Below are 27222 nucleotides of genomic sequence, written 5' to 3' on the forward strand. Positions count from 1 at the left end.
TAATTTGAAGATTATTAATTTTTATTTCTATGAATAACACTAAAATCTTGATTGGTATTGTATTGAGTCTGTTCATTGCTTTTGGTAGGATAGGCATTTTCATAACATGAATTTCTCTAGTCTGTGACCATGGGAACATTTTCCATCTCCTAACATCTGCATAAAATTCTGTCTTCAATGTGTTGAGGTTTTCAGTAATGAGGGCTTTGCCTCCTGGGTGTATTCATTACTTTTCTATTGCTGTGATAAAACACCATGAACAAGGCAACATATTGAAGGAATGCTTTGTTTGGAACTTATGATTCCAGAGTGATAAGAGTCAATCATTACTATTATAAGAAGCATGGCACCAGGGAGACAGGCACAGCATGGGGGTAACACCTGAGATCTCATACCTCAACCCACAAACAGGAGGCAGAAGGAGAGCACTTGAAACAGTGCTAGCCCTTGAAACCTTAAATCCCACCCCAGTGACATATTTCCTCCAACAAGTTCATACTTGCTGATCTTCCCATAAGATACACCAGCTGCGAACCAAGTATTCAAACCTGAACATTATATGGGACATTTTCAGAAGCCAGCACACTTGTTTAGATTTATTCTGAGATGTTTTCTTCAGACATTTGTTAAGAGACTGATATCTCTGATTTGTCTCTCAATTTGTTCATCATTGGTATAGAGAAAAACTATTTATGTTTGTTTGATAATTTTGTACCCTGTCACTTTGTTAAAAGTCTTTATCAGATCTAAATGTTTTCTGCTAAACACTTTCAGTCTTGCACTGATAGAATTGTATCACTCAAGAATAGGTACTTTGACCTGATTTTTTCTAATGTGTACAGCTTTTATTTGTTCATTTATCTTTTTTTCTATTTTAGAATTTGGTACTATATTTAAAATGAGTGGAGGAAGTCACTTCATTTTCTTCTTGCTTGTACTGTAAATATATTGGATTTCCCCCTACCTAGTGGAATATAAGCTACAGTTTTCCTACATATGGCCAATACAATGTTCCTTCTATTCTAAGTTCTTTGGCATTTTATATATATGAGGGAATGATAAATTTTATCAAAAATTCTTTTCTTTATCCACACAGATTACAATGGGTTTTCTGTTCTTGAGCTCATTTATAATATTTAATTTATATGGATTGATGTTTGTGTACTGAACCATCCCATCACAGAGTCTCTGGAGTAAAGTCAACTTGATCATGGTGAATGGTTGTTTTGTTTTGATATAGTGTGCGTGTGTGTGTGTGTGTGTGTGTGTGTGTGTGTGTCTGTGTGTACTTGTGCATGTGCATGTACATATATATGTATATTGTGTGGGTCCATGTATACCCAAATGTGCAGGTGGAAACCAGAGAAAAACTTACAAGAATGTGCTCTTTCTTTTGACCATGTGGATTTAGGTATTCAGGTTTGCCAATAAACAACTTTACCTGTTCAGCCATTTTACTATCTTTTGATAAGTTCCTGAATATGTTAACAAAGTATTTTATTGAGAAACTTTGCATCTATGTTAATCATAGATCTTGATAGATAGGATATTTTTGTGGTTGAATATTTGTCTGCTCTTCATATCAAGATGATACTTCAAAAAATACTTTGGTAATGAGCCTTATTTTCCTTCTTTTATGTAACAGTCCAATAATCTTTGCGTTCTCTGAAGGTCTAGAAAAATTCATCTGATCTGAACATTTCCCTTTCTTTAGAGATTTTTATTTACTTTTGCAAACTCGTTGTTGTTATAGGCCTCAGAGTATTTTTATAACATAACTTTTATTGATTCTTTGGGAATTTCTCATGACACATATCAGTCACACTTATTGCCCTGTCCTTTCATATCTACCCTCCACCCTTGTATCCTGCCACCCAAAAGAAAATAAAAAATGAAAACAAAAATAAAGGCAAAAACAAAAAACAAATATCTCACTGACCCCTCTGGGGAATGACAAGCTCTGCTATCAATCAGCAATTTTCTCTTACCAGTCGCAGCTCTCACGTCTCCAATTCTGGCATACTTGTACCTGTTCACTCTTCTGTATTCCCCATCTATCCACCACATATTTGTTCATTATACTTGCACTGGGAGCTGTTGTGTGTCACACCACATACCCTTTTACCCAAAAAGCTTTAATTTCAAATGTTCATTGCAATAAATGGCTGGTCTGGTCCAGGGCCTCTGGCTTCTGCAATGCCATTAATACTGGACCCTCATCCAGACTCCTCTCAGATATCCTACTATTGCTCAAAATCAAGGAAATCCTGTGGCTATGGTTTCACAGGACCAGCTCTTTCCATCATCTCCAGCAGCTTGTAGATAGAGTAGATGTTGGAGAGAGCCAACTAAAGACTGAGGATATGAGCTTCTGTGGTAGCTGAGTTGTTGAGCCTCAGTCTTTGCTGTGCCTTCTCTTGGCTTCAGAAGTGGCAGATGAGAGGCAGGGTCAGGACTGACTAATTTACAGGTTTATTTTGTGTTATGTGTAGAAGGGTTTTATTACACGCATGTGTGTTTTTGGATATGTCTTGTGCCCACAGAGGCAGGAATATAGCATTGTGAGCTATCATGTAGCTCAGTTTTCCAGGCCCTCCTGCATTTTAAAATCTCAGTTGAAAAATCTGTTATTCTGACAGACCTTCCTTTACATTTGACTTAGTGTTTCTCCCTTGCCAGTTTCAATGTACTTTCTTTAATTATAATTTTATGAGGGAAATATATTTTCTAGTCTTGTATATATGGTATTCTAAATTACTCCTTTATCTTACCTGGCATCTGTTCTAATAAAATGCAACCTAGAGAAAAAAGGGCTAATTTTGTTTACAACTCCAAGTTACAGTTTATTTTGATGAGAAGCCTAGGCAGGTAATTAAGGCAGTGTGTTCACAGACAAGAGTAGAGAGACAATAAATATGTTTGCTCTTGCTTTCTTGTCCTCAGTTAATATTCTCTTACCTTATGCTTTCCTGACCTTACCTTATGCTTTCCTGAACCCACCTGAGTAGAGAATGAGACAATAATCCTTCACCTTTTACATCATCAATTAACAATCAGGACAATCTTTCATTGATATAAACACAGGCTTATGTGATCTAGGTAATTCCTCATTAAAAATCTGTTCCAAGGTAGTTATAGGTTGTGGCAAGTTATCAGTAGATAATTTTAATGTAACACCTCTTAGATTTTTTCCCATAGAGTTATAGATATCTTGGAATTCCCACTCATATCTTCTTCCTATATTATCTTTGTTCTTATTGGATTGTCCCACATCTTTCACCTTGCCTTCACACCATGATATATTTTTCTTTTAAAATTTTCTTATTTATTGTGATCTAGTGTACATGTGTGCATAAGTGTCTGTGTGGGTACACACATCTCACAGAACATTTGGAAGAACCTGAGAAAAACCTTGTGGAGTCAGTTGTCCATTTCTAATTTATGCGGTTTACAGAGACTGAGGTCTGGTCATCAGGTTTACATGATAAGCATTTTACCCATTGTCATGTCATTACCACACCATTCCTTTTTGTATCACTGTTTAATTCATTTACAATGTATTTGTTGTGGAGATCATTTTGTGCTACTTTAAACTTTTCATTTTACAGTATAACTTATTCTTTAAAATTATATTATCATAGGAGTTTGACAGATGGCTCTGGCCAAAAGAACTTAATGCTTTTTAGAAGAAGGTGCTTTGTTGCCCAGAGCCCTCACAAAGTGGCATACTACTTCCTGTAACTCTAGCTTCAGAGGAAACCAACACTCTTACCTCTGTAGACACACACACACAGAGACTTGTACTCACATAAGAACATATAAACGTACAAAAATAAAAATACAATAAACCATTGAAAATTTATTTCTTTATCCACAAGTTTCTAGAGATTTGTATATTCTCCAAATATACGTGTTTAAAATCCCCAGTCTCTTTCTACTTTTCCTGCTCTTTCTCTTCCCCCTTACATCTCTTTCTCTACCAGTTGACTTATGTACTAAACTCTGGTCATTAATGTAATTATTAATGTGGTCATATAGCCTTGATACATACCTTCTTTTGATTTCACTCAACAGGTTGCTTTATTGATGGTAATCTTCCTTTCTGTCATATTATGAGATGCCATGCTTTACATATTTGTAACTGGAGCTTTCAGACTTCCTCAGGAAGTTGTCCAGGTGGCAAGAATGTACTTGACTGGTTATTGAATATTACTCACCACTAACACTAAATTTTGTGGTTGTTTGTTGTTGGATACAGCCAGCCACTAGATCTCATAATTTGATACCTATCAATTAAAGTGTAACAAATAATAAATTTACAGGCTGAATAGGATGATGTAAGCCTCAATCAAAATATTAATTGGGTGGAGATGAATAGATAAAAAATTCAAGGCCATCCTTGTTTACATACCAAGATTTAGGACAGCCTGGTGATGGGGAAATGTCTTTCTGTATGCTATGAATATGTGTTGCTCTGATTTTTTGAGAAATAAAGCTATTTGGCCTATGGCAAGGCAGCTTAAAAGCAGGTGGGAAATTCAAAGAGAGAGACAAGAAGAGATGCCAGTGAGCCATCCAAGGAGCAACATGTATTGGGACTCAGGTAAAGCCACAGAACATGTAAAGATACATAGATTAATATTTATTGGCTAATTTAAGATATAAAAGCTACAATGAAAAAAGCTTGCAGTTATAATTAATATAAGCCTCTGTGTGTTTAAATTGGGTCTGGGTGGCTGTGGGCCAGGCAGGACACAGGAAAGCTCAAGCTACATTTAGTGCCCAACATGGGGCAAGAGTTTCCACCCAAAACTTGAGAAAGCTTTTAAAAAAAGGATTCTAAAAGGGAGCTAAAAACAGCTTCCTAGTGTGTCTGTAAGGCCAGCTGCAGCCTGAGGGCTTGAGTATGGCAGGTTGGTGGCATGTTGCCTTGACCAGTAGCATGGCAGATTCCCTCCAGAGTATACAGAAGCATCCCCATGCTGCATTGTGTATTTAGCTTTTGATGGTATGGACAAAAGAAAAAAGAAACAGGCTTTGGGCTACACATTTCTGGAGGGTAGCACAGACCCACGGCCTTCTGGAGTCAGTGGACATCATGGCTCCTAGAGACAAAGGTGAATTATCTCCACCATGTTGAAAAGCTGAGGTGGGCAGAGTCAGCACCCAATACTGTCACTTCAGTACTAGCCACTGCAGTTTAAAGCAATAGACTCACAATGAGACAGATTCAAATGGGATAAACCCTAAAGAGTTTGTAGTGTATGTAAAAATATATATAGGCTTAGAAGAGAGAGGAAAAGGAATATAGAGAGTTATACAAAATAGGTTTTAAAGAATAAAGTTTTTAAAGAGACAGTAAAAGTAATATAAAAATGAGCCACATAAAGATGGAAATCATACACAGAGTCTGGATTATATTGTCATTGAAATTTTTAACTGTAGAAAGACATTTGATTATAAGGGCTTCTATGTTGCTTTGGAAAGGAGGCTCTGCTTTTGTTTACACAGAAAGAAAGAGGCTATAGATTTGTTCCATATTAAGAAAGTTCAGATTTGATCAAGCCAGACATCCTGAACCTTAACAGATGGTACCTATCAAGAAAGGTTATAAGCAGGCTTCCCAGGACTTGAACATTATCTCAAATTTTCTCAGGATTCCCCTAAGATTACCAGCACCCTCAACCAGCAAGGGTAGTATGAGAAGCTACTCCTAAATTCCCAAAATATTGTTTATAAATGTTTATTTTTGTTTAAAGCAGGTGGATTATAAATACAATTTCTTTCTAAAGAGGAAAAGAGAATGTTATAGATATGACAGGATGAAAGGGTAGATTATTATTTAAAAGTGTTTTACATTGCTATGGATTTTAGTTTATTGATAAAATTTAAAGTTATTTTTTGTGCTGTATGTATATTTATACTCTTTTTGGAAGTATTTTGTTTGTGCAACTCATTTAAAGTTGTAATGCATCATTAAGAAATACATATTCATAGTTAATCATCTAAGATAATCAAACTTGTAGTCATGTTAGTTAAGTTGTCAAGATATACATAGATATATTTCAGTTATGTACGTAATCTTCAAACAGTTCAAAGAACTAAAGAATATAGCATTTAAAATATTTTAAGAACTTTGACTTTCTGGACATTGAGACATGTCTGCTCTTGGCAGCACCAATCTACTTCAGAGAAGATAATGGGCCTTGAAGAAACTTATTATGAAGTTTGCTTTCTTGGTTGCAAAAGTTAGCCAATGGACAAAAAATTGCCCTTGTCTTGATTGCTTGACAATATGTTGTATAAAGTGGACATGCAGGACCTATAAAAGGTGACCACTTCTTAATTTTGGCATTACATATGTGTGACACAACATTGCACTTGGCTTCTAGCTTTTCTTTTTATGCATGTATGCATTAGTGTTTATGATGAAGTACATGCAAATGTGAAAATGTAGGTGTTCTTATGCTAAAGACAGATGATAATATCAGGTGTTGAACCTTGATTTCTACCTTGTTTGAGACAATCTTCTTGTACATCCCTGTGTATGGCACATTGGCAGGTCCTAAGCTTGTAGGTAATCTCCTGTCACCACCTCTCATGTCATAGTAGGGGTACTAGGTTAAAAAAAACAGGCTGCATCACCATGTTTGAATGGATTTTGAGGATTGAAACTCAGGTCTTGTGACATACAAGGCAATTGATTTCCATTGAGCTATCACATGTGCCCAACTTTCAATCTCTTTAAGTAACTTAATTCTCTCATATATTATGCAATTCACTTTATCTCTACACATTCTCTGTAGATCATTTATCACCACCAGGTTTCAATCAATCTTAGATTCATTGAATTTATGTATCCTACTTCTCTGGCACTAACTTAAGTCTTACCTTCTCTCCTGACTTGACTCAGTTGGTTCATGAGATAATGGGGAACAATACAAGCCTGCAATGGAGGGTGAGGCATGAAGAGACAGCACAACTAGACCAGGAACAGTTAGGACACTCTGACTAGTGAAAACACATCAAAATAGTACTAGGAATGTAAATGAAGCATTGTGTTGAATGTGGAAGGCTATGCCTTCAACATCTCTAGCTGTCTATGTTTTGATGTCTTTGATCTTAAGGACTCATTATCCACAAGTTGTGGAACCTTAGAGGTGGTTGTTAGTGGGAAGAGATCTCCCTCAGAAGGAGTTAATAGAGTTCTTCAGACATGATGGTAATAAAAAGTCCCAACCTGGAAATGCTCAGAATCCTCTGGCTTCCTACTCTGTGGTGATCTCATTTTACCAACTCATGCCTTTGTCACTGCTACTTGCCAATAGGATATCTCCTCATGGCATCAGTAATAAATCTGTGAGGTGATGAGTTCACTAATGAACTGGATTTTATCTGCTTACTAACTTTGTGTGTGTGGTAAATGGTATCATTGAAATGATCACCAGCCTTCAGGAGCATAAGGATTGAAGGGGAAGCCATGGAATCAGCAAACTAATCACTTAACTTGACTTTTCTGTCTGAGGGTGTAAAACTTAATTTGCTGGGGCCAGAGAGAGGACAAAATTTAACTCTCTGGGGCCAAAAAAAAGGAGGAAACATGCACAAACATTTGTATTTCTCCATCATTTTCTCTCTGTTCTTCCTCTATGTTTCTCTTACAGCTTGTACATCTGAACAAAATCTCTCAGGCAATATAAAACTTACAATGTGGTTACATTCTATTTGTCAAGTGCATGATTACAATGAATACAGTTAGAAAATATGATTTCCAGTTTCCCTCAAATGATTAAACATTCTACATATTATGGATGTAAAACAAATTATCCCAAGAACCCACATACATTCATATCCAAGCAACTTGGTATAGATTAAAAGAATATAAGCCAGTAAGATATATTTCTTAATGATTGTTTTACTGCCAGGCTGAATTTTGTGGTTACAAAGGAAGGATCAATGATTTTATTACTTATCTCAAATGGTAATCTTATAAACAATCTTAAAAGAATCACAAACCTAAATTATTATGTATGAAAAAAATCAGTCTTCTGTCTTTTAAGTACTCAGATTGTGTATTCATTCATCAATAGCTTTTTTGTATCAGGAAGCAGAGGGCATAAATGGGCATTTATTAATCACTGTCTTTGAATTAATTATCAGGATTTAAGGAATTAAGGAATTAATCATCATCTTGGATTGCCAAATATCCTAACAAGAAAGACTCATCTGCAAATAATAACTAGGCTGCTTTGTTCTTGTTTCTTGACTTCAATGAGTCCCTCACTCAACTATGTGCCTTTCTAAACTTTAGATGGTTTCCCCAGGTTTTTCATCTCAAAGTTATTAACAAAATTATCTTATCCTATCTGTAAGTCACATTGAAAGCTTTGTTTTAGCTATGATGCACACTGAAGCCCATCTCACATCTCTCAACATTAAGATTGAAAGAACTTGAGCTAGCTTAACTTCTGGGACACAATTGTGTTGTTGTTCATTTTTTACTCTTTTCGGTGGTCTACCATCCAGCTCCCAAATGTATCACAAAAGGAGGCTTATTCTTACTTGTAAATACCTGGGCTTAGTTTGACTTGTTTCTTGCAAGGTTTCCTTAACTTAAATTATCTCATCTAACTTTTGCCTATGGGATTTTTCCATTCTCTTACATCTGTAAATCTTACTCTTACTCTTACTCCTACTGGCACTGGCTGTGTATCTGGTTGGCTGACTCTGATGTCTTCCTTCTTCTCTCTCATTCATTGATCTTTTTTACTCCCAGAATTCTTCTACATATTCTCTGCCTGCCATCCCCTCCTATCCTTTCTCAAGCCTCACTATTGGCTTCAGATCTTTATTAGACCATCAGGTGTTTAGACAGGTACCATAACACAACTTTACAGAGTTAAATAAATGCAACATATAAAGTAACATACTTTAAAATAATATTCTACAGCACAATTGTTTTTCTTAATCATTAACCTAAACCACAATCCATATGGATCCACAAAAGAAACTAGGTATGTGACATTTCCTTGTTCTTGTTTTCTATCCTCTGCAGTCCATGCTATATCATGGGCAGGGGAAAAACCATATCTTGCTTTTGACTTTATTAGTTTCTCCACTAAACTAAACTCTATCATAATCAATTACTATATTTATTAAAGAACCCAAATCACCAAAATCCCATTTAAATTATCACTATTATTTTGTATAAAACCATTGCTTTAAACAGAATAGCTTAGGAGGAAATCATTTTTATAATAATCCACAAATAAAAATGCCCAGTAGAATGAGATCTTTCCCAGAGATAGTCATAATAAATTAAGAGAAGTGGAGATCTTCCCACATGCATTCACACCATGCCAGATACCATAGGAAAATAGCAGTGGCAAAAATGTAAAGGTGCAACATTAGCAAAAGACATTCTAAAGCCAAAGCCTTTGGGGCCTTACCTATCTGAGATTCACTAATTAGAACTTTCCTTCCCGGTGGATCAACCTACTGATCTTCAGTTTCCACCTACTGCTCCTCTGTCATGGCTACATAAAATATCATATTAAATGCTGTAAATACTCGTTTTGTTTTTCTTAGCAAAGTTGTCTACCATTTTCGGAAAGTGAATAATAATAGACAGACCTCAATTTTATTATTTGTAATCAATAATTTCCTTCCCCTTTCACACAGTGCTATATGGATCATGGTTTGAGCACACCCGTGACTGGCTGTCTATGAGAGGAAATGACAACTTCCTGTTACTGAACTATGAAGACTTGAAAAAGGTAACTGTCATTCTTACAGCAATCACAAAATCCTTTAGCAATTCACCCCATGCAGCAGCCTACATTGTTCAATATCCCTATTCCACCTACTCTATCAATGGTAGGGTCATGAAGAGTCACTAAATGTGAGATTATACCCTATTTCCTTCATTAAGGTGTGTCTGTCATTTACTCTCCAGCCTCCTAGTCACCCTACTTGACCCTGAAGGAGGTTGGGGTAGCTCAAATTTGTTCTAGTGGTGTTTCAATTCTGTCTATGCAACAATTTTGATACAGCTAATAACCTAGTGGTAGTGGGGAAGGGTAAACAGTGTCACACCACTGGTGTGCCAAAATGTATGCCATCTCCCTTTGATAAAAAGAAGAGGGACAAAGGCATTCAACCTTTCAGGGAATAAGGTGTCCTGTGCTCCGAAGTACTGAGGATTTCTGCATGGTGAGCTAGATGACACTGGAAATTTCAATAGTCTTAGAAGAGAATATCTAAAATGTTTCAACACTAAGTAATGAAATATATCTAAATACTCTGATAGGCCATACTCTTATGTTATTTTGCAGGTTTCATTTCATTGAAATGTCCCACTGCAATTCATAAATATGTTTAAGTAATATGTGTGTGTCACAAATATCTCTTACTTTAAAAATAAACAAAACCGTGTCTTGGCAGGTTTTCACATGATTGTAAACCTTGCACTGAGAGATGGAGACTGACTCAGAACTACAGGCGATCTTTGGTTGTCTGGTGTGTTTGAGGCCAGCCTTGGGTACAAGAGAACTTGTTTCAAAAGACTACTAAGGAAAATAATTTTGAAGTTCATTCGCCTATTTTATTTTCATGTAATTAAAAAAATCTTCCCTCCAATGATGGGCTCATAATAATGAAACCAAGCATATAAGCAAAAAAGTATTCTCATTTGATCAGCAACTCAAAAATTTAAGTAGTTTGAAAGTTACATGTGAAATGTAACCATCATTGACACATTTATATATCAATGATAAAGATATCAATTTTACTTTTTACTGAGCAAAACAAAATTGTGCTGAGCAAACAGTCTGTCAGAAAAAATACTTGTCCACCTTCAGAATTCTTCAAATATTTAGTTAAGGAGAAGCAATTTTACAGTCACTGCTAACCTTATAGAAGTAGATTCTAGTGATGACAAAGGCTGCTGATAGTTCTATCTTCTTTTTTGTTGCTTTGATTTCTCATATTATATTTTTTATTGTTTAAAACAATTATATATATAATGTTTTAAACAATTATATATATATATATATATATGGTTTTTGGAGACAGAGATTCTCTGTGTAGATTTTGGAGCCTGTCCTTGAACTCAATTTGTAGCCCAGCCTTGCCTTGAACACGCAGAAATCTGCCTGCCTCTGCCTAATGAGTGCTGGGATTAAAGGCAAGCACAACCACACATAACAATTTAAATATATTTTGTTCATATTCTTTCCCTCACACAATTCCTTCCAAATTGTCTCCCCTTCCTTACACACTGAACTTTAAATTCCTTGTAAAAAAAAAATCCCCAAATGAAAACAATAGCAAAAGAGAAAAACACTTTGAGACTGGACTAGGCCCTATGCATAGGCAAGACTGTTGAGTAGTTTGCTCTGCTTAATGGGCCCCCTGACAGTGGGATCAGGAACCATCCCTGGTGCATAGCAGGCTTTTGAGAGTCCACACATCCTAGGGTGGGACAACTTACACAACCTTGGTGCAGGAGTAGGGAATTGGACCTGCCTCAACTGAGTGTATCAGGCTCTGCTCACTCCCCATCGTAGGTCTCACATTGGAGGAGATGGGAATGGGGGTGTGGGCTGAGGGGGAAGCCTATGGGGATCAGAGGAAGGTGGAGAAGGGGATGGTGGTCAGTATGTAAAATGAATAGAAAATTTCTCATACTAATAAAAAAGGAACAAAAGAAAAACACCAAAGTGTAACCAAGTGTGAGCGCCCCCCACCCAAAACTATGGAGTCTATTATATGTCAGTCATTTACTCCTGCACATGAAGACTGCCCTGGAGTGGTTGATATATACAGGGTCACTGCACTGGAGAGGCCTGATTTTCCCTCTCCCGGCAGGTATAAATGACAGTTCAGTTGTTAACCTTTACCCTAGTGGCTAGATTTTCATTCATTCATTCATTATTTTTTAAATGTTTAACAAAATAAAACACAATATGATGAAACAATACTATCATCTTAGAGTTGGACAAGACAAATCAACAGAACAAAAGCATCACAAGAAATAGCACAAAAATCAGAGATCCCTGTGATTGAACACTTGAGAAGCCCATAAAATCATGAAAGTAGAAACTCTAATTTATAAGTAGAGAACTGGCGCAGACATGGAGCACAGTGCAGCATGCTTCAGAATGTGGCTTCATATGTGTTTTTCTCATGCTGATGTGGAGGGCCTTGTTTTCTTCATGTCTTCACTCCTTTCCGGCTCTTACACTTTCTTCTTCTTCTGAGGAGTTTTGGAGGGATTTAGTGGAAACATACCATTAAGAACTGATTTGTTCAGAAGTATTCACTCTGTGTAATGTCTGTCTGAGGGTCTCTTATTTGTTCTTGCCAGCTTCAGGAGAAAGCTTCTCTGATGATGGCTGAACAAGGCACAAATCTGAGCATAGTAGTATATTGTTAGGACTCATTTTGTCACTAAATTGTTAGATCAGTATTAGTTTCCTTTACACTAGGTCCCCAGGCTATCTAACTTCTGGTCAGCAAAGCAGTGTCAGGTATGGATTCCATCTCATGAAGTGGGCCTTATGTAAAATAAATTATTGGTTGTCTCCTCCCATGAGCTTTGTGCCACCATTACTCTAGCATATCTCTCAGGACAAAATTGTAGATCAAAGTATTTGTGGCTAGATTAACGTTTGCATTACACTTTTGATAGTATGCATAGTACCATCTTTTAATAACGATGATGGAATGTGGAGCTGAAAGCAGTATGTAATCACCAGCATCTCCATGGTTGATGAGTGATAAAGATGTTGTCTTCAGCAATGAGTCCTTGCTGTCCGTTTGTGGAGAGCAAACTATAGTCTTGGCAAAGGCTTGTGTTAGGGGTCCTGTGGAATCCCTTTGGCCAAGAACTCACTAGGTGTAACTCAATACCAGACAAGAGATGGTCTTTTGGAACACGATCTCCCCCATTATTTGGTAATATTATTTAGATTGTCATCATATGTGTATATATTTTAAGAAGTTTTTATTGTACTAGCTTTCCATACATTCACTGATGTGTTCCTTAATTGTAGCTGTCACTCCTCATATTCCCTCCCTCCCTCAAGTCCCTCTCCTTTCCCCATTCTCATTTGATTATTCCATTCCAGGCCTTGCCTATCCATCTGTAACTTGTCTCCATGTTGAGTTCTTTCATTATGATTATGGGCTGAACCAACTTTTTTTCCTGATCTTGTCTGTTGTCTATTTTGGGTTCTGCATGTTTTCTTTTTACTTTGATATGCCTCTCCTTCTTTAGGTTGTGGAGTTATTGTCATGATTTATTTTTGGTTTATTTATTTATTTTTGTTTTTTCATCCAAATCAAAATTTCCCTCACTCCCCTCTTCCTACTTCTTCCAACACTACTGCCACCCACTCCATTCCCCTCCACTGTTAGTCTTCAGATACTGGTGGGCCTCCCAATGATATCAGCTAGCCATGGTATATCAAATAGAGGGGTGACTAGTCTCTTCCTCTTCTATTTAGGCTGGATGAGGTAATCTGGTATTAGAAATGGGTGTTGAAAGGAAGCAAAAGAGTCAGGGACTTCCCCTGCTCTCATTATTAGGAGTCTCACATGAACACTAAGTTACAAAACTGTAATATATATGCACAGCACCTATAACAATCTCATGGAGGTCCGTTGTTGTTTGTTCAGTCTCTGTGAGCCCCTGTGAGCCCAGGTAAGTTTAGTCTTTGGTTTTGGGTTTTTTTTGGTGTCTTTGATGTCACTGGGCCCTACACTCCAGCCATGCCCTGTTCTGAAGGATATTTGTGAGCTCCACCTAATGTTTGGCTTTAGGTCTCTGCATATTTTTCCATCAGTTGCTTTGTGGTGAAGCCTATGTGATGACAGTTGTACTAGACATCAATCTGTGAGAAAAGCAGTATATCATTTCATTGACTTCCTGTGCCATTCACATTTTTGCTATCCTAAATCTCTGGAGTATACTGCCTCTGGGTGCTAGCCCACAGAGGGGAGCCCCTCTCAGGACATGGGTCTGTAGCTCTGCTAGTTATTTCTTGTTCACTCTCCCAATTTCTGCCACATCTTTACCCAAGCAAATTTTGTCAGCAGGACAGATTGTAGGTTGAAGGCTTTGTGGCTGGGCTGGTGTCCCAGTCCTTTCACAGGAAATCTTGCCTGGTTACAGGAGATGGCTAGTTCAGTTGCCATATTCCATGTTACTAGGTCATTCTCATAGATTCCTGAGTGTTTCCATTGCTCTAGGTTTCCATCTTATCCCATAGATGCCCCCATATTCCATTGTCTCTCCTAATTCTCTCTCAACCCATCCTCCACCCACATGATCCCTCCTGTTCCCATCCTCATTCTCCCTTCTAAGTCCCTCCTCCATCCACTAGCAATGTTCATTTTACTTTCTCACAGTGAGTCTCATGCATACCCCCTTGGGCATACCTAGTTATTTAGTTTCTCTTGGTCTGTCAGTTTTATCTTAGTTCTCCCTTACTTTCTACGTAATAGTCACTTATGATTGAGTACATACCATTCTTGTATTTCTGTGTCAGAATTGCCTTAATCATGACTATCTTTTCTACATCCATCAGTTTGTCTTCATATTTAATGATGTCATTGTTTTTAACAGCTGAGTAATACTCCATTATATAAATATACCAGATTTTCTGTATCCAATTTTCTATTGAGGTTATTTACAGTTTCTGACTATTACAAATAAAGCTTCTATAAACATAGTAGAAAAAGTGTCCTGTGGTATGAAGTGTTCTTTTGGCATATGCCCAGGAGTGGTATGGTATAACTGAGTCTTGAGGTAGATCAATTCCCAAATTTCTTAGAAACTGCCATATTTATTTCCAAAGTGGCTGTATAAGTTTGCACTCCCCGCAGCAGTGGAGGAGCATTCCTCTTGTTCCACGTGCTCTTCATCATAAGTCTGTCAATGGTAATTTTGGTCTTAACTATTCTGACAGGTGTAAGATAAAACTCAGTGTTGTTTTTAATTGCATTTCCCTGATGGCTAAGGATTTTAATATTTCTTTGACTATTTCTCAGCTATTTAGACTCCCCTGTTGAGAATCCTCTGTGCAGATATGTACTTCAGTTTTAAATCAGGGACAGTGATATCTCTGGACATTATTTTCTTGTCCAAGATTGTTTTAGCTATCCTGCTTTTTTTTAGTTTTTCATAAAAAGTTGAGTATTGTTATTTTAAGGTCTGTAAAGAATAGTGTTAGAATTTTGATGGGTATTCCATTGAATCTGTAGATTTCTTTTGATAAGCTGACCAGTTTTACTATGTTAAACCTGATGATCAATGAATATGGAAGACATTTCCATGTTTTGAAATCTTCTACAGTTTCTTCCTTCAGAGTCTTTAGGTTCCTGTCATACAGGTTTTTCACTTGCTTTCTTACAGTTACACCAAGATATTTTATCTTACTTGTGGCTATTGTGAAGGGTGTTGTTTTCCTGATTTCTTTCTTACCCCATTTATCATTTGTATATAAGAGGGCTACTGGGATTCTTTTTTTAGTTTTTTTATGTATCCAGCTACTACACTCAAGATGTTTATCAGTTTTGGATCTCCTTGGTAGAATTCTTTTTAGATTATGTATACTATATTTTTTTGTTTTGTTTTTCGAGACAGGGTTTCTCTGTGTAGTTTTGTGCCTTTCCTGGGACTCACTTGGTAGCCCAGGCTGGCCTTGAACTCACAGAGATCCGCCTGGCTCTGCCTCCCGAGTGCTGGGATTAAAGGCGTGCGCCACCACCGCCCAGCCATAGATTATGTATACTATTGTATCACCTGCAAATAGTAATTTTTTTGACTTCCTTTACAATTTGTTTCCCATTATTCTCCTTAAGTTGTCATATTCTGCTAGACAACACTTCAAGTACTGTGTTTAATAGATGTAGAAAGTGTGGAAACCTTGTCATGTTCCTGTTTTTTGTGAAATTGCTTTGACTTTCTACCCATTTAATTTGATGTTGGCTATTGGTTGCAATATATTGTCATTAGTATGTATAACTATGTCCCCATATCCCTGATCTCTCCAAGCTATTTATCATGAAGGGGTGCTCCTGTTTGTTAAAGGATTTTTTTCATCTAATAGGATAATCCTGTGGTGTTTTTCTTCCAGTTTGTCTATATGATGGATTAAATTAACAGATTTTCATACGTTTGAACCATCCTTGCATCTCTGGGATGAAGCCCACCTAACTAGGGTGGATTATCTTTTTGTTTACTTGGATTCAGTTTGTGAGTACTTTATTGAGTATTTTACATCTATGTTCATGAGGGAAATTCGTTTGTAATTCTATTTTTGTTTCTTCTTTGTATGGTTCAGATATCAGTGTAACTGTGGCCTCATAAAATAATTTGGCAATATTCCATCTATTTCTATCTTGTGCAATAATTTGAGGAGTATAGGTATTAGCACTTCTTTGAATGCCTGGTAGAATTATGTACTAAAACCAACTAGTCCTGGCTACTATTGGTTGGGAGACTTTTAATGACTGCTTCTATTTCCTTGGGCATTATGCATCTATATAAATTGTTTTGAACTTCATATATCTTCAGTAAGTGATATCTAACACAAATGTTGTTCCCTTCTTTTAGATTTTCCAAGTTTGCGGTGTATACATTTTTGACTTATGGCCCAATGATTTCTTTAATATCCTAGGTGTTTCTTGTTATGTCTCTCTTATCATTTCTGATTATGTTAATTTGGATATTCTCTCTCTTCCATTTAGTAAGTTTGGATAAATGTTTGCCTACCTTGTTGTTTTTCCTCAAAGAACCAACTCGATGTTTCATTGATGGTTTGCATTGTTCTCTTTGCTTCTATTATATTGATTTTAGTCCTCTATTTGACTATTTCCTGAATTCTTTCTAAGATTTGTGTCTGCTTCTTATTGTTCTAGAGCTTTTAATTGTGCTGTTATTTCTCTGGTATGAGAATTCTCTAATTTCTGCTATCAGGTTCTTAGTGCTATGAGTCTTCTCTTAACACAGCTTTAATAGTGTCCCATTAATTTCGGTAGGTCGTGGATTTATTTTAATTGAATTCTAAGAAGTGTTTAATATCTTTATTTCTTTCTTGACCCATTGTTAATTCAGCTGCGAGTTTTTCAGTTTTCAAGATTTTATAGGCTGTCTACAGTTTCTGTTGTTTTCAAAATGCAAATTTTACTCACAGTGGTCTCATAGTATATAGTGGGTTATTTTAACTTTTTTGATGTGTGGATACTTGATTTGTAACTGAGTATATGATCAATTTTGGAGAAGGTTCCATGAGAGAATGAGAAACAAGTATAACCTTTTGTGTTTGGGTGAAATATACTATAGATATATGTCCTGGTCATTCACGCCACAATGTCTGATAATTCTATTATTTATCAGTTTAATTTCCTTCTGGATGGCATGTCCATTTGTAGGAATGAGCTGCAGAAGTGTCCCACTATTAATGTTTGGGATTTGATGTTTGATTTTAGAACTGAAATGTCATCGTGGTGGGTTTTTACCTTAATAAGTATAAAATATCCTCCACCTTCCTTGTTGAATAATTTTGGTTTGAATTCTCACTTTTGCATTAAAATTAACCCATTTTTATTAATCTTTGTATTGTCACAGGTCCTGTGGTTTCACCTGCCTATAACATCTTGTTTCTTCAGTGGCTCACTCCAGTCTGCTCTTCATTTCCTCCTCCATACTTTGATTTTATTGCCTAACCGTATCTTGCTGGACTATTGGTCAGTCAGCTTTTTCATTAAACCAATCTGGGCATAATTTATACAGAGTACAGGAACATTCCATAGCACTTAGAAAAGGGAGTGGACTATGAGTGGGGATAGGAAGGACACCAGGATGGAAGAAAGCAGAGTTTTCCAAAGGAACTACATAGATAATCACCTGGAAATGGGGCTACTGAACGAGGACAGGCCACAGCAAAATTTTGATGTAAAGCTTTGAATGAAATTGAATGATTGACCTTGGGATAACAGAGGTAGAGGTGAGGATCTATAGTTAGCCTACTTGCTTTCCTGGTCAGAGTGACCTGTGGGTTCTTATGGAGTGTCTTCTTGATCTGGAGGTGAAGGGAAAGGAATGAGTAGGTAGAAGGAACTTTGGAGACTAAGACCTATGTTATACACATTATATTGGGGAATTTTGGGGAGAGACTATAGCAGGTGTTCTGCACAGAGATGAGGGTGAAACTAGGAGAATGGACTTGAGGAGGAAATGGAGAGATAAAGCTCTGCATTGAGTCTACTACTTCCACGCCCAGTTTTGCCTGTGGGTTCTTGGGAAATGGTTGATTGACTTGAGGTGTGGGTCCAATCAACAATTTATGGTAGGGGTATTTAGGAGGGTCTCTGAGATCCGCTAGAGATGGAGGTGTCTGATGTAGGTGTTTTGATGCAGAACTGGGGATAACACTGGGGGATGGGACACAAAGGAATGGAGAGTGAGCCAAAAATCTACAGCTGGCTTACTTTTCCCTGGCCAGAGCAATCTGTGGGTTCCCAAGGAGGGCCAGTTGAAGTAGGAGCTTGGGATAATCCTATGAGTTGAAAAAGTCAGGATAGGAGGAGAAGCTCTTTGGGATCCACTCTAGATGGGGCGAGATGCCACAGATATTCTGTGGCAGAACTTGGTATGAGAGTTTCGAATTGGGACGTGAGGAGCAGAAGAAAAGGAGAAAATATGTGGTCAGCCTACCTACTTCCCTGGCATGAGTCAGAAAAATAATCTTTGATGAAATTTATTAAGGATAATCAAAAACAGAAAAATTGGATTTTTCCAAAATAATTTGATCTCTTGATTTTATCTTTTCCAGGGGTACAAATTTTCCATGTAAAAAGCAAAGCCATCCATCAGATACTTTGTCTTTTGAGGAATATTTGAATTTTTCATTGTAAAATTCAATTTTTCCCAGGAAACTTCATTACCCACCTCTGCTGCATGCTCATTCATTTTCCCAATAAGTCTCCTTTGCAACCATTCCATGCACTGTTTTCAGTTATTGCCATGGTTGTTTACCTTTACATTAAATATTAACTGAGTCTGTGATAAGATATGTAATAAAAGTTTAGAGCCAAAAATTCCTTTATGAGCCCATTTGTAGGGCTTGGATTCTAAGCAAAGTCTTCCTTATTCCAAAGTTTTGCATTCTTATGACTAACTTCTAGAAGTGAGCCAGTTGTGGCAGTGCACAGTTATAATCCCAGTGGGGGGTCTGAGGTAAAAAGGTTGTGAATTTGATGCCCATCTAAGTAACAGCATGAAATCATAATTCAAAACAAAATAACATATTGGCAGTAGCCCCAAGTAAAAATTATTGAGAACATTTTTATAAAAGTGTTTTAAATCTGTGTTATGCTCAGTTACCCATAGGAAAAAGTATCATTTGGCATAAACATGAACCCGGATCAAATTATTGTGCATATTGCCTTCACTCACATTGACGCTTTCTATAAGTATGTCTACAAGTATCTTTAAACTTCTGAGGGCAGGTTGGGTATGGTGGTGCATACCTTTAATGCTTGCACTTAAGGGGAAAAGCCTCTTTGTGTTTGAGGTCAGTCTGGTCTCCACAGCAATTTGCATCAGACCAGATAGGACTCCCTCCATAGCATACTGTCTCAAGACAAAAATCCCATTGCATTTAGTAGGTAGGTTGGCATATACCTGTGAATATAGCAATAGACAATTGAAGTTAAGATGATCAAAAGTTTAAGGTCTTCATTCAATACAAAGTAAATTTGAGGACACTCTAAGTTATATGAGACCCATCTAATATAAACTCCCCCATAAAAAACCATAGCCTCTGTATTTTAGGGGCCAGAAATCAGTCACATTGCAAGCCGACTAAATATACAAATGTTGTGTGTGACTCTTGCCCTCTTTACAAGGCCTGTTTCTTTCTTAAACCCCATTCAATACTTTCTCATTTCGTGGTGCCATTTCATTCTTCATGTTTCTTTTTCCATCTTCCATCTGTAGTTACCTTCTCTGCATCTGTTTTCTCAGAGCTCTCTAATTATTAACCTCATTTTTGTTTTGATTCTTCATTTAGAATACAAGGGGAACCATAGAGAAGATCTGTGACTTCCTAGGAAAGAAACTGGAGCCAGATGAGCTAGATCTGGTCCTCAAGTACAGCTCCTTCGAAGCTATGAAAGAAAACAGAATGTCTAATTTCAACCTCCACCCAGAAGCTGTGAATATTAATGATTTGGTCCTCATGAGAAAAGGTGAAGAGACTCTTTAGTCCCAAAATATGTCAGAATATGTGGAGGGTTTTTTGTTCCAATGAGGCTCTAAGAAATTGTTGTGAATGTGTCAGCAGTCATTGCTCATCACTCATAGTTTCTCAGAGATCTTCCAGGGGAATCTTTCTGTGGTGATGATATGGATTTCAGAAACTCTGAAAAGATTGATTTTTTGGGGGGAGATGATCTTGGGTTTGTAGATGGTTGTGTCCAATATCCTCAATGGAAAATGAGAGACATGTTTTTGTTTGTCTTTCTTAGGTTTTCTGTATCATAGCCCTATTCTCTAAGAAAATGTTTAATGGAAAGAACCAAAGATATATAATGGATGATAACCACAAAATATACTTCCATTCACTGCTGTAAAAGATGTTCAACAGGTCAAGATTGTTGATCCACTGCAGGCTAAGATTAGAACTTATAAGAACTAAGTGAATTATCCTCCAGTGTTAAAATATGATGGCATTTGCCAAGCTAAATTTGGATTGCTTCATGATAATATTTACTGTCTTTTTTCTGAATTGTCTACCTTGAAAAGGGAATACCCATCTTCTCTATGTCTGTGCCACCTCTCTATGCTATGAGCAAATTGTTGGTATGGTTTCATAGCTGTGCAGTTGAGGAGTGACTGCCAGAATACACCACACCAAATTAGTGAATGATTGGTGAGGTGGGAATCAGGGTTGAAGAAGGAATGAGTTAGATGTGAGGTATTTGGGGATGACTAAAAAACATGGATATAAATGCAGAAAGTGGAGAGTTATGCGTTTAATTTTCCTCTTCTAGTTTTTTTTTTTTTTTTGGTTTTTCAAGACTGGGTTTCTCTGTATAGCTTTGCACCTTTCCTGGGTTTCAGTCTGTAGACCAGGCTGGCCTTGAACTCACAAAGATCCTCCTGCCTCTGCCTCCCGAGTGCTGGGATTAAAGGCGTGCCCCACTACTGCCTGGCTTCTTCCAATTATTTACATGCTTCAGGCTTAATCTTCAGTCAACCTCCAACCTACAGTGTGAGGATCAGATCATAAGACTCTAAGGACATCAGGAGTATAGATAGAGATAAGTAAGTTAAAGTCATTAGTGTATTGTATTTAATTCAGTACTCCTGGTATCCTCACAAGAGGAAATTACACTCAGATTTGGGCACACAAAAATGTCATCTCAAGAAAATGGTCATCTGTACACCAAGGACTGAGGCCTATAGTAGGGTCCACTGCCATTGACCCATAACCTCAGACTTCTGTGCTCCAGAATCTATGGAGATAGAGTTCTCTGTACAAGAACTGAAGACCTCAAGTAAGAGAAGTAATAGCTCATTATTGGATTTCTTGAAATGAATAATAATTTGGCAGAGATAAAAGAGTATGTGTACAAAATGGCTTCAATGAAATGCCAAAACCAAAAAGTGGCTTGTTTAATAGAGACAGGCTACTGAAACTAACAAAAGTTTTATCTGAGACACATTGGAGTAGATGAAATAGAGTTTGGAACAAAATTACATGAAGAAAACTGTACTTTCCTCTTTTCCAGCTATGTTTTTCCAGAATGAGACCACATTGGGATTTTAGTTTAGTCTCTTCTAAAACATAGTATTTTCATGTATTATATTTTTTAGGAGAAAAATATATAGTAGTTATTTCAAAAAACTGGATATGGCCCTAAATTCATGTGTGCTTTAATTATCATAGTCATCATATAAGACACCCATTTCTTTTGTATTTGAAGATAACTTTTATTCTGAGAAATTGTTTTCCTTGTATTAAACTCACTATAAGCCATGAATCCCACAAGAAACCAGGTCAATGAAGGGGGAGACAAACTTCATTGCACCCCTCACCCTGATTCATGACTCCAGTGCAGAAGTTGCTGAGATGCATATGTTGGGAAACATTTTGAAAAGAATAAGAAGAATGAGGAAAATGTTGATCTTCTTAATTCCTACATTAGATTGATTCCTTTGCTTAATATGGAAAGTATGAGCATATCAAAAATTAATTCTAAAATTATTTCATTACTTACCAATAGACCGAATCCTTAAATCATAATGCATGAAAAATTGTGTTAAATGTTATACTAGCTTTGAACAAGAGGAAGTCTCTCAACTTGTTTTTGTTGTCCTTTAGTTGCTTTTCTCAGGACACCAGAGAGACACATTTCCTTGCCTCTAGAGAGATAATCTGAAGAGCTAATATTTACCTGGGAGACTCACTTATCAGGCTAGATAGGATTAATTTAGTTTAAAGCTCCAGTGAAAATTTTTCCTCAAACAATTTGGTCATTATGATTCAATATTTAGATAGTTCATGAAATACAGACCGGAGAGATGTTCTGTTTAGTTGACATAATTTTGATAAAGACATTGTCACAATCAAGACACATGGGAGGAAATGTCTTCTGACAAACTACAAAGGTTTTGACCCTCATTAGTTCACAGTAGATATTTACTAGACAGAGTACTTGAGTCAGTAATCATTTTCTCTGGTGTACAAAAAAGATATTAATCTGAGAAACAGAGGGAAGACCTATGGAGAAGCCCACTATCTACAGGCCGAAAAAGCCAGGAGGATATGAACAACAACATTTTATGAGACCTGCAGCCTTTGAAACTAGGAGGAAGTTCCTTTCCAACAGGAGTTAAGCCACTGTGCATTAGGGTTTTGCTGACCCTGGACACATCAGAGTTTCAGGAGGTTTTTAGAAAGAAGCATTGAAGAAAAATACATGCATGATAGGTACACAAGATTTTGAGATGGTTGGACTGAGAACTTCATGAATACACTCCACAGACATGATTCTCTCATCTGGATTGATTCATTCCATTTGGCAGACATAGTGAATTTGCTGAGATTCTGGTAGCTCAGCATCCAGTCTGGCTTATGAGGATCAAGATTACTGTGGGATACAATAACGCAACTTGTTTCACTAATGAGTATAATAATGAAGCTGAAAGTAGCAGTGGGCATTGATAGATTCCAGTATTAATAGATGACACTCTTACAGTCATCACAAGTAATGGTATATTATTTGACTATTGTGTATCAATAATTATACTTTCTTTAAAATGTACAACTGGGCATTTAAAGTTAACTTATGTGATACACAAAGATTGTATTTTAGTAAGGAAAAAACATGACTTCTGTGGTCAGTCTTTTTGGCTTCAAATCTACATGCATCACTATACTGCTGGTAAGTTCTCAAGGACCAATTTTTCTTCATCAGCAAAATGGCAACAAGGCCACTATCTTCCTTACTCATTTACTAATCCTTTCAATAATTCCATACTGAGATTATTTTTGTATGTCTGATACACTTTGATAAATGAAGCCTTTGATAATTTAAGAAATATTTTACTTTTCAAATATATTAGATGCATGTTTCAAGCATGTTGAAAAAGAGGAAATTCATCAAAGTGTCACAGCTATGAAATAAAATACAGCAAGGATGGTGCCTGTAGAATTCTACATAGAGAGAAGATAGGAAGAGAGGGTCACCATCACAAAAATAAGGAAACAGAAGAACAAGAAGTAACTATGTGGAACACATCAGCACTTCATGGTTAAGGAACACATAATACAATGTGATAATTTGGACTAGAGGATATTTCAATGTCCAAGCCTAAAGAACTCTTAGAATGTGGTTATGAGAACCAAGGTATGGTAAAAAAAAAAAAATTCTGGGAATGAAATCATCTTCACGCATCAGCAAACTCCATATTGACTGAAAACAGACATCCTGAGATGCTCTCAGCAGGCAGTATTTTGTGTCTGTTGTATTTGATGGAAATATCAAGATGACTGATATGGAACTTACCTTTGTGTGTATATCTAGCTCCATGGTGTCTGATACCTTCAACCTCTGCAGGCATGTGCATTCATATGCAGCTACAGACACATAATTAGAATTAATTTTAAAAGGTGTTTTAAAAGTTTTTGGCATAGTTTGCAGAACAGTTATAAGTAAACCATAAAAGGAAGAAAGAACGATTGAGTGTTTTTGGGTATTTGAGATATGAAACTGTTGGGCTCGATAGTATGATGGAAGCATGTCTAGTGAGGAGAAACAATCTGGACATTAAAAATATAGATCCAGTGTCCATATTGTTATATTGTGGAGTTGATATGTTGATATAAGAGATGGTTGACATTACTTATTCAGAGGTACAAGTCTGTTTGCATACTTTTCAAAGCATAAGAATTGTTCTCCATAGAATAACTGTTAGTTCTACTTTATTGACTGTGTGGTCCTACTTAAGCAGATGATAATATCATGTGAATAAAGGAATGAGAGCAGATTTACAATCATCATTAACCCATCTCTGTGTCTGCTTCACATTTTCCAGGTGTGGCTGGGGACTGGAAGAACCACTTTACAGTAGCTCAAGCTGAAACCTTTGATAAAGTATTCCAGGAGAAAATGGCTGGTTTTCCTCCAGGGCTGTTTCCATGGAAATAAATTCTTAAAATTTTAAAATCTTACATGGACACTGGTGTTTATTTTTCTGTCCTTTTTCAGGAGACTGAGTGGATATGGTCATAGAATACATCCTATTATTGAATTGTGTAGGTTTTTTCTAAAATGTACTAGTAGTAATAATAGCAGTAGTAATAGTGGTAGTAGTAGTGGAGTAGTGGTGGTGGTTTTATGTGAGTCTGTGTGTGTGTGTGTGTGTGTGTGTTTGTGTGTGTGCGTGTGCGTGCACACGTGCGGCCACAAGTGCATGTTGCAGGTGTGCATCGTGCACATGGGTGTGCACACATATTTCTGTGTGTAGTAACTTTAGCGATGAGAAGAATGCATTGGTTCCCATCGAGTTGCCACTGCATGTCTGTAGGCTCCTTTATTTGTGTCCTAGGAAGTAAATTCAGGTCTTCTATGTGGGTAGTACAGTGATCTTAACCTCTGAATCATCTCTCCAGCTCTGAATCTTGTAGTCTTTAGTTATCAAATACTTGTTCCTATTATGATTGGTCTACTATACATTGACAGTCAAGTCCAATTTGCTTCACAGAATTCCAGCTTAAAACAACCTTTGTAATATCTGAAATACAAAGCATACTACAGAAATTTGTAGATAATTTTTGCTCTGTTACATCTGGGCAAAACATAAATAAATTATATTTATAGAGACATTCAAACCTAATTTAAGTAGTGTATGGTAGAATATCTTCATAAACTTACATTTCTTCTCACAACTGTGTATTTGTATTTCAGCTTTTTCCTTCTTTGTGGGTAATTTTTACGGGCGTATACAATAATGGGATTCATTATAAAACTGGTTCATACATGCACATCATTGCTATTTTCTCAGTATTGCTCCTCTACTGTCAAGTGTCATACATTCACTCATGTTAGCACTTTTGCCTCCTACATAGCACCTCTCTGCTTGGGTGTCCTATAAACATACTTATATTTAAATATAGATGTTCAGAATGGAGAAATAATGCAATATTTTCTTTTCTTTATATGATTACAGGGAAGTTATTTATTTTAGGTATGATGAAGAATATACCTAGGGGCATCTAGAAGAGTCGAGAGCAGAGAGAGAAAGTAGTAGACAGAACATGGCCAGCAGAATAGGCCAGGCTACTAAGTGGGGATCAAGAAAGCAAGACTAAAACAGAATAAGATGAGAGAGGGTGGCCAAGAAGATAAAGAGTGCCAAGAATAGGCATTATCAAATTGACACTGTTATATATAAATCAGAGGCTGGAGAATAGAAGTCTATGACCTGGGTAAGTTTAGGATAGGGACTGGGGTGAGAAGAGCAGAGAGGCATCAGGATACTGAATACTTGTGTGAACTCTGTACCAGTATTTGCCATGAGAGCATGGAGGCCAGCATGTGTTTGGTATGCTAATAGGCACCAATTTAGCCATTTGTCCTAAGGATGTTTTTGGTCCTGACATTCCAGACTGTTTTTTGGTGATGAAGGCCTATGTAATCTGTTCTGTAACTGCTTCTTGGCTGAAATTACGATGGTGTTGTCAAGACCTTGGATCTTTGGAGTGCTTATCAAAGATTGGAAGGAAGGAGTTGAGTTAAGGTTGGAGACATCTGTTTTGATTGCTATCCAGGTATACAGGGACAACCTGAAGAAGGCAAAGTACAGAGAGCTTTAGAGCAGTATGAAAATTCTGGTTAAAGCCAGAGGCTCAGGGCCAGTTTGGAATTCCGTCAGAAACATCAGTTAATATGGTTTACAGCAAGTGTAGGGGTAGCTGATTTTAATTTGAAGCAGTTTATAGTTTTTAAATAATTAGAAATCTGATGGGACAGATATAGACTGGAGAAAAAAGACAGAGTTAATGAGCATAGTGAAAATCTTTTTCTTGGGTATATGCTTGAAACTTCTAGATCCATTAGTAATAGGGTGTGCAAATAGTCTGAAGCCTAAGATTATCAGAGTTAGATAGCTAGATGCACAGATAAATAGGTAGATAGTTAGATAGATAGATCCCAATGTTAGAAATTGACAGTAGGTAAGTAGGGAAGCTTACGGTGTTGGTTGACAGGAGTACTTATCAAGAGTATGAGTTGTGACAGATGGATCCAAGATGTAAATGCTTGAATTTCGTAAATATACACAATGAGATAAAAATTTTATATATATTATCATTGCTACTGCTTATAATCTGTACTTAAAATTTCACTGTTGAAAAATCATTTAATAGGTGTGTAACACAAATTGCTAAATGGTCTTACTAATAAAAAATAAAACCCAGAGCCAAATATTGAGGTAATAGCTGAAAGTTTGGAGAAGCAGAGCAAGCCCACCATGTTCTTACCTATACAAAATCCTCAGCCACAAGAGAGAGACTTCTTCTTTACTCAGGCCTTATAAACCTTTTTCTGCCCTGGCATCTGGCATTAAAGGCTTGTATGCTTCCCAAGCAAAGACATGAGATCTCAAGAGTTGTGATTAAAGATGTGTTCCACGACATCTGGCTC

At 36.9% G+C, this 27222-nt stretch overlaps 1 protein-coding gene across 2 annotated transcripts in view; it reads left to right on the forward strand.

The window, feature by feature from the left end:
• LOC131901274 (sulfotransferase 2A1-like) overlaps positions 1 to 24726 on the forward strand; it is a 32687-nt gene extending 7961 nt beyond the window's left edge. Inside the window, exons 4-6 of one of the 2 annotated variants that reach the window (XM_059252486.1) lie at positions 9682 to 9776; positions 20082 to 20259; positions 24614 to 24726. In XM_059252486.1, coding sequence (XP_059108469.1) covers positions 9682 to 9776; positions 20082 to 20259; positions 24614 to 24726 — 386 coding nt within the window. The remainder of the gene's footprint in view (positions 1 to 9681; positions 9777 to 20081; positions 20260 to 24613) is intronic. The other variant, XM_059252487.1, reaches the window with a different exon arrangement.
• Positions 24727 to 27222: the final 2496 nt, after the last annotated feature.

This window comes from Peromyscus eremicus, unplaced genomic scaffold (assembly GCF_949786415.1).
Source record: "Peromyscus eremicus unplaced genomic scaffold, PerEre_H2_v1 PerEre#2#unplaced_67, whole genome shotgun sequence".
Lineage (NCBI taxonomy): Eukaryota > Metazoa > Chordata > Mammalia > Rodentia > Cricetidae > Peromyscus > Peromyscus eremicus.